The following is a 13,451-nucleotide window of genomic DNA, read 5'->3' on the forward strand; positions in this document are numbered from 1 at the left end:
CCACCCCGAGACATATGGAGTTCCTGGGCGAGGGATCAGATCCGAGCCACAGTCGAAAGCTAAGTTGCAGTTGTGGCACTGCCAGATCCTTAACCCATTGCACCAGGCTGGGGATTGAACCTGCGTCCTAGTGCTCCCAAGACAACGCCAATCCCATTGTGCCACAGCAGGAACTCCAATTTGGGCTTCTTTTTAATAGGCCTCCATGCCAAAAAGATTTTAACACAACAACGACAAAACCCCACCTTGGTGGTGGTCTAAACACTTTACTCTGGATTGAACACAAAGGGTCCATTATGGATGCTGTTTGGTAAGCCTATGCCTTTGATACATTAAACACATTTCTTTAGATGGATCCCTTGCTTGACCCTTACCAAAGTGTCCCACTCTAGAAAAACCGACTCCAAGCTCTTCCTCTTGTCTTCCCCACCCCAGGCTTGTCGACAATTTCTGCATCTGTGAAGGGTACAGTGTGCCTCGATGCCTCCTGTATGAGATTTACATGGAGACCTGCGGGCACAGTGCTCCGAACCAAGTCAACCCAGCCACATTTGGGAAGGTAGGTCGTGAAGATAAAAATACCACATTCACTGAGTTTAAAAAGTACAAAAGGAGGATTGGAGTTTCTGTTGTGCCTCAGCGGTTATGAACCCGACTGTTATCCATGAGGATTTATGTTCAATCCCTGGCCTCACTTAGTGGGTCAGGGATCTGGCGTAGCCATGAGCTGTGGTGTAGGTCACAGATGTGGCTCAGATCCTGTGGTTGCTGTGGCTGTAGTGTATGCTGGCAGCTACAATTCTGATTGGATCCCTAGCCTGGGAACTTCCTTATGCCACAGGTATGGCCCTAAAAAGACACACACACACACACAAAAGATAAAAAGCACACAAGGTAGGAAGTTCCCGTTGTGACTCAGCAGTTACGAACCTGACTAGTATTCATGAGGATGCAGGTTCGATCCCTGGCCTCGCTCAGTGGGTTAAAGATCTGATATGGCTGTGAGCTGTGGTGTAGGTCACAGACATGGCTTGGGTCTTGCTTTCTGTGGCTGTGGCGTAGGCTTCAGCTGTAGCTCCAATTCAGCCCCTAGCCTGAAACTTCCATGTGCCACAGAGTGTGGCCCTAAAAAGCAAAAACCAAAAAGCAAAAAAAAAAAAAAAAATGCTCAGTAATTGATGAGGACTTGCCAGGTTTTTTTTTGGGTCCACTGGGCTCTTCGTGGGTATACTTGGCTTGGCTCTGGGAACCAGCCAGCTGGTTACCATACTCCCCCATCTCTGTCCGAAAACCATCTCATCCTTCAGCCACACTCACAGAGAGGGGCCAGGAAGGGTGAGGACTGGGGTTGCCTTCACCTAAGATAGTGCAGTGATGGCAGCCCCAAAGCGTGCTGCCAGGCTCACCAGGCTGTTATCCTGTGTGTAGAAATGGTACAGCCTAGGAACCCCAAACACGAAGAGCCACTCTGTGGTGTCAGAGAGCTGATATGTCCCACAGTGTGGCTGTACCTAGGGAAGCCTTCGGCTCTTAAACCTCTGAAAGTCAGCAGCTCTGCCAGGGCTTTGTTTCGACCATACCATAGACAGCAGATGAGACCATAAGCATGGCCTGGCCAATAAAACTGTCATAGGAGCTATAGATACAATTTTAAATATTAGAGATCCTCATTTTAAAAGTTCTTTTAAAGGTGAAATTAGGAGTTCCCATCGTGGCACAGCGGAGGTGAGTCCAACTAGGAACCATGAGGTTGCAGGTTCGATCCCTGGCCTCGATTAGTGGGTTGGGGGTCCGGTGTTGCCGTGAGCTGTGGTGCAGGTCGAAGATGCGGCTCAGATCTGGTGTTGCTGTGACTGTGGTGTAGGCTGGCAGCTGTAGCTCTGATTAGACCCCTGGCCTGGGAACCTCCATGTGCCACAAGCGCAGCCCTAAAAAGCAAACAAACAAACAAGCAAAAAAAACCTAAAGGTGAAATTAATATTTTTTAACTTTTAAATTTAATCCAAAGCATTCAAAATACTGTCGTTTCGACATGGAATGAATTTTTTTTTAAAACCATTGAACTGGGAGTTCCCTTTGTGGCTCGATGGGTTAAGAGCCAGTATAGAGTCTGTGAGGATGCGGATTCAATCCTTGGCCTCTCTAAGTGGGTTAAGGACCCGACGTTACAACAAGCTGTGGTTTAGATCGAAGAGGTGGCTTGGATTTGGTGTTGCCATGGCTGTGGCGTAGGCACAGGAACTTCCATATGTCACAGGTACAGCCAAAAAAACAAAAAAAAAAAAAACAAAAAACATTGAGCTGTTTTTAAATTTTTTTATTCATGCCAGATCTCAAATACCTGATGTGTTATTTTACATGCACAGCACATGTCAATTTGGACTGGACACATTTCAAGTGCTTGGTGGCCACGTGTGGCCAATGAGTCCTCCCTCAGTCAGTGCATGGCTGGATTCTGAGACACTAGGCATCTGCCCTCCTCCCTGTGGTATATCTGTAAACCATTGGGACTCTGCCTCTTCCCGCTGGCCTGCTACAGGCCCTTCCCAGAAGCCGCTTCCTCCAGCTTCATGCTTTCCCATTGTGGCTGCTTGCACAGTGCTTCCTCTGATGCTGTATGTAATCTCTGCCCTAGGGCCCAACGCTGTAACTGTCTGCAGGCAAGAGAGGTCCCAGGAAGGACAGGTGGATGGGGAGGGAACAGTTGGCATCTTTAATGCTTTGTCTTGTGTTACAGTCGTGAGCTGGCTGGAAGCGTTAGACGTCAAGGAACAAACCAGGTGGGATTAAGGTCTGGGGTCCCACAGCCAGTTGCAATGCTTGGGCAGCAAATCCAGCCTCCTTAATTAAGAGTTAGACCTGGAGTTCCCGTCGTGGCGCAGTGGTTAACGAATCTGATTAGGAACCATGAGGTTGCAGGTTCAATCCCTGGCCTTGCTCAGTGGGTTAAGGATCCGGCATTGCCATGAGTGGTGGTGTAGGTTGCAGATGCGACTTGTATCCCGAGTTGCTGTGGCTCTGGCACAGTGGCTACAGCTCTGATTCGACCCCTAGCCTGGGAACCTCCATATGCCACGGGAGCGGCCTAAGAAATGCCAAAAAAAGACAAAAAAAAAAAAATTAAAAGAGTTAGACCTCTTCCACCTGTTATTCCCTCACAGCTATCCTTGACCTCCAGGACACCTTGGGGGTCACTGGTCTAACTCCACAACCAGTGCAAGAGCCCTTTGGAAGCACCTCCAGCTGGAAGTTTTTTATGACAAAAAAAAAAAAAAAATGCCCTCTCAGGGCAGAGGCAGCCACTGGGCTCAGAGCTGGGAGAGGCAGACACCGTCCCTCCCCAGGATGTGTGCTTGGCAAGCGGGGCACAGGTGGATGGAAGGCCGCCCTCACACCCTGCCGGTCAGACTTCTTCAGGGGCTACCTGGCTGCGACTGAAATGATCTGGGGACAAGGAGCCACAGAGATGCCAGTTCAGTCTCTCCCTCCCTCCCTCGCCGCTCCCTCCCTCTTTCTCAGTGGTCCTCTGTGGGCAGAATGGAATTGATGCGTGAGATGCTTTCACCATCAATCCACACGGCCCAATTCCCTCTGGCTCTTCTGTTCTTAGCATGATAAACATCCATGAATCCCCCACCCCATGTGAACCACAGGGCCAGTTTTCCTGCATCCCACAACCTGCCTTTCCCAATGGGGGGAACTACCAGCCCCTTCATCATTATTTTGCATCTTAGTGCTTTTGTATGTCTTTTTTTTTTTTTTTTTTTTTTTTTGCTTTTGACCACCTTCACCCACTTTGCCCCCCCCTCCCCATTCCCCAACCTCTGGCAGCCAGCAGTCTGTCCCCTGTACCAGTGAGTTTGGAGGTTTTGTTTTGTTGTGGTGGTGATTATTTAGATTCCACTCTTAAGCGAGATCATATCATACTTGGTTTTCTCCGATTTATTTTATATAATGTGTTTCTTTGAAAAAGCATATTTTTTATTTTTGCGGCTTGACTTTTTGAAAAGGAGTATCATGTCATTTGTCATCTTTGGGGACCCTTTCCACTTACCATGACATTAGGTTTGTTAGGGAACTGGTAACCCAAACTGCCCACCTTGGCCAGGCAGGACAGCAGCTGCTTGCATGAGCTGACTCACAGCAGGAGACCCCAATTAGGAGCATGAGGCTGCCCTAAAGACTAACCGGGAGGGTGTGGGCGGGGCCCATAGGAGGGAAGAGCCCACCAACTTCCCAGGATCCTTGGCGCTGGAATCCATCTTGGCTGAGAGATGCGCGCGCCACCAGGAAGGACCCGGGACCAGACCAAATATGGGCCAAGCAAGACGATTGGCCACAGACAACCCAGAAACGAACCCCATTCATGTAAAAGCTGAGACTGCGAGCCACAGGGCAGAGCACTTCCCCTGGTTCCCTCTCCGTGCTGCTCTCCACCCAGGCCCCCTTCCCAATAAAGCCTCTTGCTTTGACAGCATGTGTGTCTCCTCCAACAGTTCATTTCCAAGTGTTAGACCAAGACCCCATGCTCGGACCCTGGAAGGGGTCCCCCTTCCTGCAACAGATTCACCTACATCCACTTGACTTGTGTCATATATGGCACGCTCATCTCCCACTGATGAGCCCCGGGCCGTTTCCAGATTTTGCTGTTGTGAACATCCGTGTGTGTCTGTCTGGCCTGCACGTGGAAGTGCTCTTGGGCATGCGTGTCCAGGGCTGAACTTGTAGACTGACAGGGGTGTGTGTGACTGTGATGTCTGGGGATGAGGCCAAGTCGTTTTCTGAAGTGGTGGTTCTGTGTTGCCCTCCTGCCAGCAGTTCTGTGGATCGAAGTTACCGTCTGGGACTCCTGGCTTTCTTCGCGGAAATTGATAAGAGGCCAGACAAGAGAATTCAGGCAAGGCTTTATTGGGACCCCTAATGCAGCAGCGGGGAGAGAAAACAAGTAACAGTTTCCCTTGCTTGCTCCCTGGTTGGGGAGTGAGTAGCTGGCTCTTCATTTGAGGCTGGTTCTTCATTTGAGGTGGGCCCAGGGGTCAGGCCAGAGGGTTGGCTTAGGTGATCTGCCCACCCCTTTGGTGGTGCAGGGGGCATGCGTAGTACCTGCTTTTTGCTGGGACACCCTGCTTTTGCTCTGGCTCTTCAGAAGTGGCAGTTGGGGTTTTAGGTTTTTTTGTATCTTCTTGCCCATAATTGGCCCCAACTGCTACATAGTTACTTTTAGTCTCTTATGGTTTCTTTGCATTTTGTTGCTGAAGGAGATGTTAGTCCAGGTGCAAAGCACTGCAGCTACTACAGCAAAGGGTCCCAGGTCCCAGGTCCCAGCCTACCTCACAAATATGTTCCCAAAACACTGGCATTGTGAGGCCCATTCCTCTAGCCAAAATCCTCTCCCCTGAAACACGATCCTTAGTAGAAACTCTGTACTTTTGATAACCATAAAATATGTAGCAGAATCTTCCAACATGACAGCTGCTCAAATATTCAAAACAATTACCTCTCTGCTTCCCTCTTCTGCTGAATGCAGGCTCCCCATTGGTCACCTTCCTGCCCACTGGTCTCAAGACTCCAATTTATTGGTGTTTCTTTTAAAAGGTGGGGTCCCCAAGGGTCCAACCCAGAATCTCAGGAGGGCTCAGAGGATGGGGCTCTTGTTTTCATTTTGTAATTTGGGGGGCTACTTTTGACTATTATCCTTCCATGTCCCTCTCTGCTGGTTTCATTTTAAGCTTGTGGTCAAGCAAAAGCAAATATTTATTTTTATTAACGATTTTTATTTTTTCCATTATAGTTAGTTTATAATGCTCTGACAATTTTCTACTGTACAGCAATGTGACCCAGTCACACATAGATGTATACATTCATGTTGCTGCAAATGGCATTATTTTGTTCTTTTTTATGGCTGAGTAGTATTCCATTGTGTACATACACCACCTCTTCATCTGTCAATGGACATTTAGGTTGTTTCCATGTCTTGGCTATTGCGAATGGGACTGCAATGAATGTACGGGTGCATGTGTCACCCTCAAGTATTTTTTTTTCTTCCGCAGGATTTAAAATTAGGCTAGCCCTCCCAAAACAGCTTGGTAAACTGTGAAACACCCTATGTCAGTACAAACTACTGTCCTTGTCGTCAGATTGTTGTCATCCTCGGTCCAGCTGGGACCCAAGAGAGACTGTTCCCTACTTCCTCTGTTCCAGCTTCTTAGCGCTGACCTGCAGTATCTTCTAGACTCTTCCAGTCCCCCGCCTTCTCAGCCTGCAGAGGCTCGCCTGTTGGAAAGCATGTCTCTTATCCTCATGCAGTAAATCAGGAGCAGGAAAGCCACGTGCCAGGCCTTAGGCTCTGGAGCTCGCTGGGTGTCTGTGGGTGAGGTTTTCCAAGCAGCCAGGAATTCCTCGGCTGTCTTATCATTCAGCCCACATTTCCCCCTGTCGTCACTCCGTATCCTGGGACACTCCCTCCCAGGCTCTGCTCATCCTGGGTAGCCTGGCCCTGCAGCGCCTTCCTTATCTGGCAGCCTTATCCCATGGAAGGGGGTGCCTTTAATTTGACATGTTTTGGCTCTCCCTGCTTCCTTTGTAAAGAAATCAAAGGCTCTTTTTCAAAACCTCTCTTAGATTTTTCTCATAAGTGGTTTCCTTTCCGGGGCAGTCCTGGGGCAGAGGGTTCGAAGAAAGAGTTAAAAAGAGCCTCCAGTGTGTGACAATGGGCATTTGTTTAGCGTTTTTGATGTTCCTTCTTCCCTGGGAATCCATTCCCCCCCGCCCCAAGACACTGAGGTACTGGCTTTCAGTCCTCACGGGGAATTTGCTCAAAGAATGAGCCGTTTCAGCAGCGCTGGCGTTGGGAAGGGACCCTGTGCTGCTCAATCCGTGACTAAATGGAGAAGAGACAGGAAGGGGAAAAGGATGTGATCCCAAAGCGTGTTTACAGGAGAAACAACAAAATACCCACTTCTCATTTCCTGCCTCCTCCCCTGGGAATGGGGTAGATTCCAGATTCCACACTGAGTTCCTGTGCAGATGTTGGGGTGTTTCTTGCTCTGCTTGGCAGTCCTGGGCATGCGACGGTCATCGCCCTCCCCCGGCAGGAGGTAGCTTCCATGGATGAGGGAATTTCTAAAATGCTGACTTCCTTTTTTTAAAGTAACATTTCCCAATGTGTTTCTGATGATAAAATAACACATTCCCTTTATAGAAAATGTGGGAAGTGGAGAAAAGTGTATCAAAGAAGAAAATGAATGCCGGCTGTGGCCCCACTGTCCGAGATGCAGCGACACGTGTGGTTCATTGGCAGGCCCCCTGCCCAGGCACACACGTGGGAAGCAGGAGTGGAGGAGCGATCACAGTGGCCTCTCTGTTTGTTTCCCACGTCCCTTCAGTCCTGCTTACTGGGTGGTTCTTCCTCCCTCTTGACTGAGCATCTGAGCAGCAGCCTGACTCTCTAGAAATCCTGGAGTGATGCAAAGCCCTGTGGTTATTCTTGTTTGCTAGACAGTATGTCTGATGCTTAGCATGTCCAGCCTGATAGGACATCCAGACTCTGAGCTAGGTCTAAAGCAAGGTTTCTTGCCAGCCGAGAACCAGGCGCAGGGGCCCGTTCTTTGTCCCTCACCCTTCTCCCACCACCCCACTGGGTATTGGTTGCCCCCACTCCCCAGGAGTAGGAGGTAAAAGTGGCTGGAAAGTTTCCACTGCACAGCTTCATGCTTTGGGGACCCAGGCAGACCCTTGTCCCCTGGTGCCTTTGGTGGCTTCTGCAGATCCACCACAGGGAATATTCTAGCATGCATCCCTGGCCTTGGCAAATGAATCACCGAAGCCTGGCTGCCCATCCCAGGGCCTTGCTGGGCAGAGTCCAGGCTCTCCCACATGTCAGCCCTTCATCACACGTGGCCAGCTTCTGGCCACCAAAACTATCAGCCGTACGTGGCCTGAACAGACTGCGGATGCGCTAGAGCCAGCTGCCGTGCTCCCTTGCCTGCCTGCCAGTGCCCCTGGCCAGCCATCACTTGTCCCCCTCCACTCCCCGGAGTCCTGTGCCAGACACTGACTGCAGGGTCCTCCCAGTAAGTCCTTCCAGCAAGCTGTGAACCCCTTTCTGTGGGGCCTGAGGTGACTGGACCACCTCGCCCTGCATCCCCTTCTCAGGGAAGGGGTGGTCTTGCCACGAGAAACCCCCTTGCATGTCCTCATCCTCCTCTCTACCTCATGGTAGGTGATTTGCATTGAGGGCTTTTTGGAGTTTTAAAAACAAACTTTAGCTGCATGCCTGATGGCACAAGTGCCCAGGGGGCCCAATGTTACCAAAGTTCACTTTGCTCTCCGGTCTCTGGCGTCATCACTACCTGTCCTCTTGTGTTGGCACCACATGGACAGATGGACTGAAAGATTGACATGTGGGTGGATGGATGGCCATGTGGATGATCAGACAGACGGATAGACAGACAGCCCTAAGCCTGGAATTAGACTAATTATGTCGTAACCATGAGCGAGTTATTTAACCATTCTGTGCCTCGACTTTGTCATCTGTAAAGTGAACATATTCAGAGTGTTAATAATAGTACGTTTTTCATGAGAGGATTTTAGGAAATTAATGAGAAAATATATATCAAGAGAATTGCACAGTCCTGGCAAATAGGAAGCACCCAAAGGACGCTCATTTTTGTTGTTAAATACATAACTATCTTCGTTTAGAATATCGTAAACATTTTCACCCTAAAATGTTTCTAAGTGAGAGTTCCTGTGTGACTCAGTGAATTAAGGATCTGGCGTTGTCCCTGGTTCGATCTCTGGCCCCGAGAACTTTCGAGTGTCATGGGTGTGGCCAAAAAAAAAAGAAGCTATTTCTAAATGCATGTTGTGAAATGGATGTGAAATATTGTTTGGGTGTTCCAGAATTCATTTAACCATTTTCCTTATTGGAAATTGAGGATGTTTGTCACTTTTCTCTATTCTAAGTAACCTAAGTTTCTATCTGTATCTGGTGATTTCCTCTGGAGAGAGTCTAGGCTGTTGTAGCCCCACGTGGTAGTTTTTTTTTTTTTTTTTTTTAATTTTATTTTTTAACTTCATGATTTTTATTTTGTTCCATTTTACTTAATTCTGACTATTTCTACTGTACAGCAAAGTGACCCAGTCATATGTGTATGTGTGTATATACATATATATTCTTTATCTCACATTATCCTCCATCATGTTCCATCATAAGCGACTAGATATAGTTCCCAGTGCTAGACAGCAGGATCTTGTTGCTTATCCACTTCAAATGCAATAGTTTGCATCTACTAATCCCAAACTCCTACTCCATCCCCACTCCCTCCCCTCGTTTGTTCCTGAAGTCCATGAGTTTCTTTTCTGTGGACAGGTTCATTTGTGTGTATTGTCTTACCCAGAGCCAAAATATTCTTAACCCAGGAAATTTGTTGGTTCAGAGCTCTGTTTAGCTGTTTCACCTTGCACTTCTGTAGGGCTAAGGAAGGTGAGCCCTTTGGCATGCCTTTTGGTCATATGTACCCACATTATCACCAGATCACTTTCTGTTGGGGTTTTAGTGTTTTTCCTCTTGATTTATGCGAACTCTATATACTAAGTAGATATGTTGTTTTATTTGTCTTTTGCAAATAATCAGCTCAGTTGGTTTTTAAATTGTAGCGGTGGTGTTCCTGATCATAAAGTGACATCACAGGATGGTCTGGGGTTGGAATTACTCAGTAAAGAACGATGGGCTGATTACTCTGCTGCCCAGCAACTAGGTCATTCATTTCTGCTTCTCTCTCTGACACACCAGGGGATTTGTCACGACCTTGAATCTGAGCCTGCTGCCTACTTTGTAATAATTCTTCAGGGTACCTATTATTTTACAACTAGACACAGAGGGCAGGTTTTAAGTGATTTTCTTAAGGGGATATTGTGAGAATCTGTTGTTGAATGTAGGAATGTCTGGCTCTGAATTCTGCATTTAGTCTTTGCTGACTTTTCCCTCTTATCATGTGTTTTTCATCTGTACACTTACTTTCATTGTACATTTTGGAAGGAACCTCGATTTGACCTCATGACCCCAAGGTTTGATGGTGCCAGCCTTGCCTCCTGGCCCTTCATTGTGCCTCCAGCCCCAGGTTTGGGCAGCTTCCTGTAGGAGGAGGTAGGGTCCAGAGCCAGACGAAAGACACATTTCAAGACACTGTCAAATCCTGCTGCTTGGAAGCTAAGAATAAAAGGAAGAGGAAGGCAGGATCAGAGGCCAAATGATTATAGGGGGAGTTGTAGAAAATTGCAGAAATCATTACATGATTGCTCGGAACATCCTGTCTTCCTGCTCTGTATTTTTGTAATAATCCAGGATTTCCCTTTTCAACAGACATGCACTTGGATACCATGCTTGTCATGGACCTTTAAACAGAACAGACGTCTACTTTTTTCTCTTTTCTTTTTAGGGCCGCACCTATGGTGTATGGAAGTTCCAGGCTGGGGGTTGAATTGGAACGGCAGCTGCTGGCCTACACCACACCCACAGCAATGCCAGATCCCTGACCCACTGAGCGAGGCCAGGGATCGAACCCATATCCTCATGGATATTAGTCAGATTCATTTCCACTGTACCACAACGGGAACTCGAGACTTCTATTTTTTAAAAATGTAACTGCTCACAGACATATCAGTACTAACAAAATGTACATCAAAAAACTAACTGGGAGATGAGAAGTTGAGTCAGAAGTAGCTGTTTATTCAGTATTTAACAGCACTGGCGAACAAAATCTTTCAAATGAAAAAATTCAGGTAAACAAATGAATAATGTTAAAAAGTAAGGCGTTCCGACTGTGGCACAGTGGGTTAAAGGATCCCACATTGCAGAAGCTGAGGCACGCAAGTCACAGCTATGGCTGGGATTCCATTTCTGGCCCAGAAACTTCCATATGCCTTGGGTGCAGCCATGAAAAAAAAAAAAAAAAGTGAAAATGCCGATCACAGTGAAAGAAGGAAAATTTGGCACTGCCATGATGGGCTGCTGGGCAGTGAGTAATCCCTCTGTTTTCAGAGGATTTTTAATGACAAGGGGAAATGCTTGTGGTCCACTGGGGAGGGAAGAAAGTGAAAAGCAAAACTGCAGACACCCCAAAAAACAAAATAAAATTAAAAAAATAATACAACAACGGCAGCCATGCTCATTGCGTGATGCTGGTATTTCCTGTGTAGACCCACAGAATCTATGTACACGGTGAGGCTTTGGGGAAGACATGGGAATGAACCACATTGAGGTTCACGTGGCATTTCCTCTGAATGGAATGTTTCCTTCTTTAGACTTGTCTGATTTTTCCAAATTTCATTGACATATATATATTTGTCTTTTTAGAGTCACACCCATGGCACATGGAAGTTCCCAGGCGAGGAGTCCAATCGGAGCTGTAGCTGCCGGCCTATACCACAGCCACAGCAACACAGATCCTTAACCCACTGAGCGGGGCCAGGGATGGAACCTGGATCCTCATGGATCCTAGTCAGATTCGTTTCCACTGGAGCCACTACAGGAACTCTATGTATTTTCTTAATGATCTGAAAAGAGGAAATACAGTTTAAGCCTTATATGTTTAAAGAAGTTGGAAGTTCTATTTCTAAATTTTCAAGTTGCAACTTCAAATCTGGCTTATTTTTTCAGCTTGTGCACTTGGTTTTCCCTGATCTTGCCTCCCGGAGACTGGGCACAAGAGGAAGTGCCAGGTGGGTTGATCATTTTTGTGTTTTTTTATTATTTTTTAAAATTAAAACAGTATTTTTATTAAAGCGTAGTTGATTTACAATGTTGTGCCAATCTCTGCTGTACAGCACAGTGACCCGGTCATACATGTATATAATCTATAATTCCCTTTCTTATATTATTTTCCATCACGGTCTATCCCAAGAGACTGGATAGAGTTCCCTATGCTGTACAGTAGGACCTCATCGCCCATCCATTCTAAATGTCATAGTTTGCATCTATTAACCCAAAACTCCCATCCCTCTCTGCTCCCCCCGCCCCTTGACAACCACAGGTCTGTTCTCTCTGTCTGTGAATCTGTTTTATTTTAAATGTTGAATACACACATTTTGAAAAATCACGTAATGCGTGGCCCCCAAAATGTAAAACCAAATGAATGATGCATATCACCTGGTACCAAAGACGTCCCCTAATTACATGAAATCCCTAGTGCCTGATATAATTCAGGTGATACCAGAAATGTTCGTTTCTATTTTCTTGAGAGATTTTGTTAAAATACAAAAGTCATAGAGAATTTTTTTTTCAGTCCTTCAGACGTTTAGACATGTCAGTGTCTAATCATTGAAATAGTGAAGTCATTACACCCCTAGAACCATAAGACTGTTTTAATTACTCTCCAGACTAAAGTTTCTAAGCGTTCTTCTAATTCACAGATTGGAATGATATTCAGGAGACCGAGGTATCCCAGGTGATATTTTTAATGGGAAAGGAAATTCCAGTGTTATCGGGTGCATCCTGTGATAATTCTCACTTAGTTTTCATTGTTATTTGTTGTTGTTTTAAATCAAGAAAAATCAGGAGAAATCAGTGAGACGAGGAAATCGGTAAGGAGGGATGGGAGCCTGCCACCCATGAAGGAGTCGAAGACGCAGAAGAGTTTGCCGAGCTAAACACTGGGCAAGGGTGGATTTGAAAACCTCCCCTCCTGCTGCCTTTTCTGGGCTCAGCAGAGGAGGAAGGGCCTCCTTTCCTGGGGGGTCTGAGAACCTGAGCTGGTTCAGCAGAGGGAGCCCTGGGGTCGGCCCGCTTCACTTTGAGAAGGTCAATGGCAGGGCTGCGGGAGCCTTTCCGGGTGGCATCTCTATGATTGGATGTCACCAACTGGGAGGCAGAGTAGAGCCTGTTTCAAAGCCAGTGGTTTTGAAATAGTTGGAAATTGTCAGGCTTGAAACTGTCTGCCTAACAGAGCTTGGTCAGGCCACATGCCTGATTAGCTTTTCCTAGTAAATGGAATCAATGATGAAACCAGGAGAACTCCAAGTCTTCCTTGGCTAGTCTGTTCGGTGTCTTCTCTAAAGCAGACCAGTGGTTTGCCATAATCTTCAGGACAACCTTTATTTTTCAGGTATCATTATGACGGCATCTGTATGAAGAAAAGTTCTTTGTTCTATGCCCAATATTGCTACCTTCTGGGTGGAAAAAGATTTCACAGGTGAGTGTCTGTCACAGGTATTTTGATCGTAGGTCACAGCCTTAGGACTGTTTTGTACTTTAGCTGAATCTAACTGGTGCAGTGGCTGTTCTGCCGTTCTTTCTTCTTATGGATGGAAACACACAGTCCCATCAACACGCCTCCAACATGGACAGCCTTAGTCTCTGGCACCGTCATTGGCCAGAGAAATGCACATCGCATTGGTTTCCCTGGGGACTGGTCCTTCCCGTCATTATCTCCATTGCCAAGGCCACTGTTCAT

General features: G+C 46.9%; 1 protein-coding gene across 2 annotated transcripts in view; it reads left to right on the top strand.

The window, feature by feature from the left end:
* RFX8 (regulatory factor X8) overlaps positions 1-13,451 on the top strand; it is a 68,116-nt gene that overhangs the window by 8,144 nt on the left and 46,521 nt on the right. The window contains exons 2-4 of one of the 2 annotated variants that reach the window (XM_005662358.3): positions 436-559; positions 11,660-11,721; positions 13,104-13,190. In XM_005662358.3, coding sequence (XP_005662415.1) covers positions 436-559; positions 11,660-11,721; positions 13,104-13,190 — 273 coding nt within the window. Of the gene's footprint in view, positions 1-435; positions 560-4,759; positions 4,898-11,659; positions 11,722-13,103; positions 13,191-13,451 lie in introns of those variants that run through there. The other variant, XM_085020098.1, reaches the window with a different exon arrangement.

Source organism: Sus scrofa, chromosome 3 (genome assembly GCF_054392235.1).
Source record: "Sus scrofa isolate SSC_HxYL_T2T_F1_AM1 chromosome 3, Sscrofa_HxYL_maternal_Yorkshire_Landrace_v2.0, whole genome shotgun sequence".
Lineage (NCBI taxonomy): Eukaryota > Metazoa > Chordata > Mammalia > Artiodactyla > Suidae > Sus > Sus scrofa.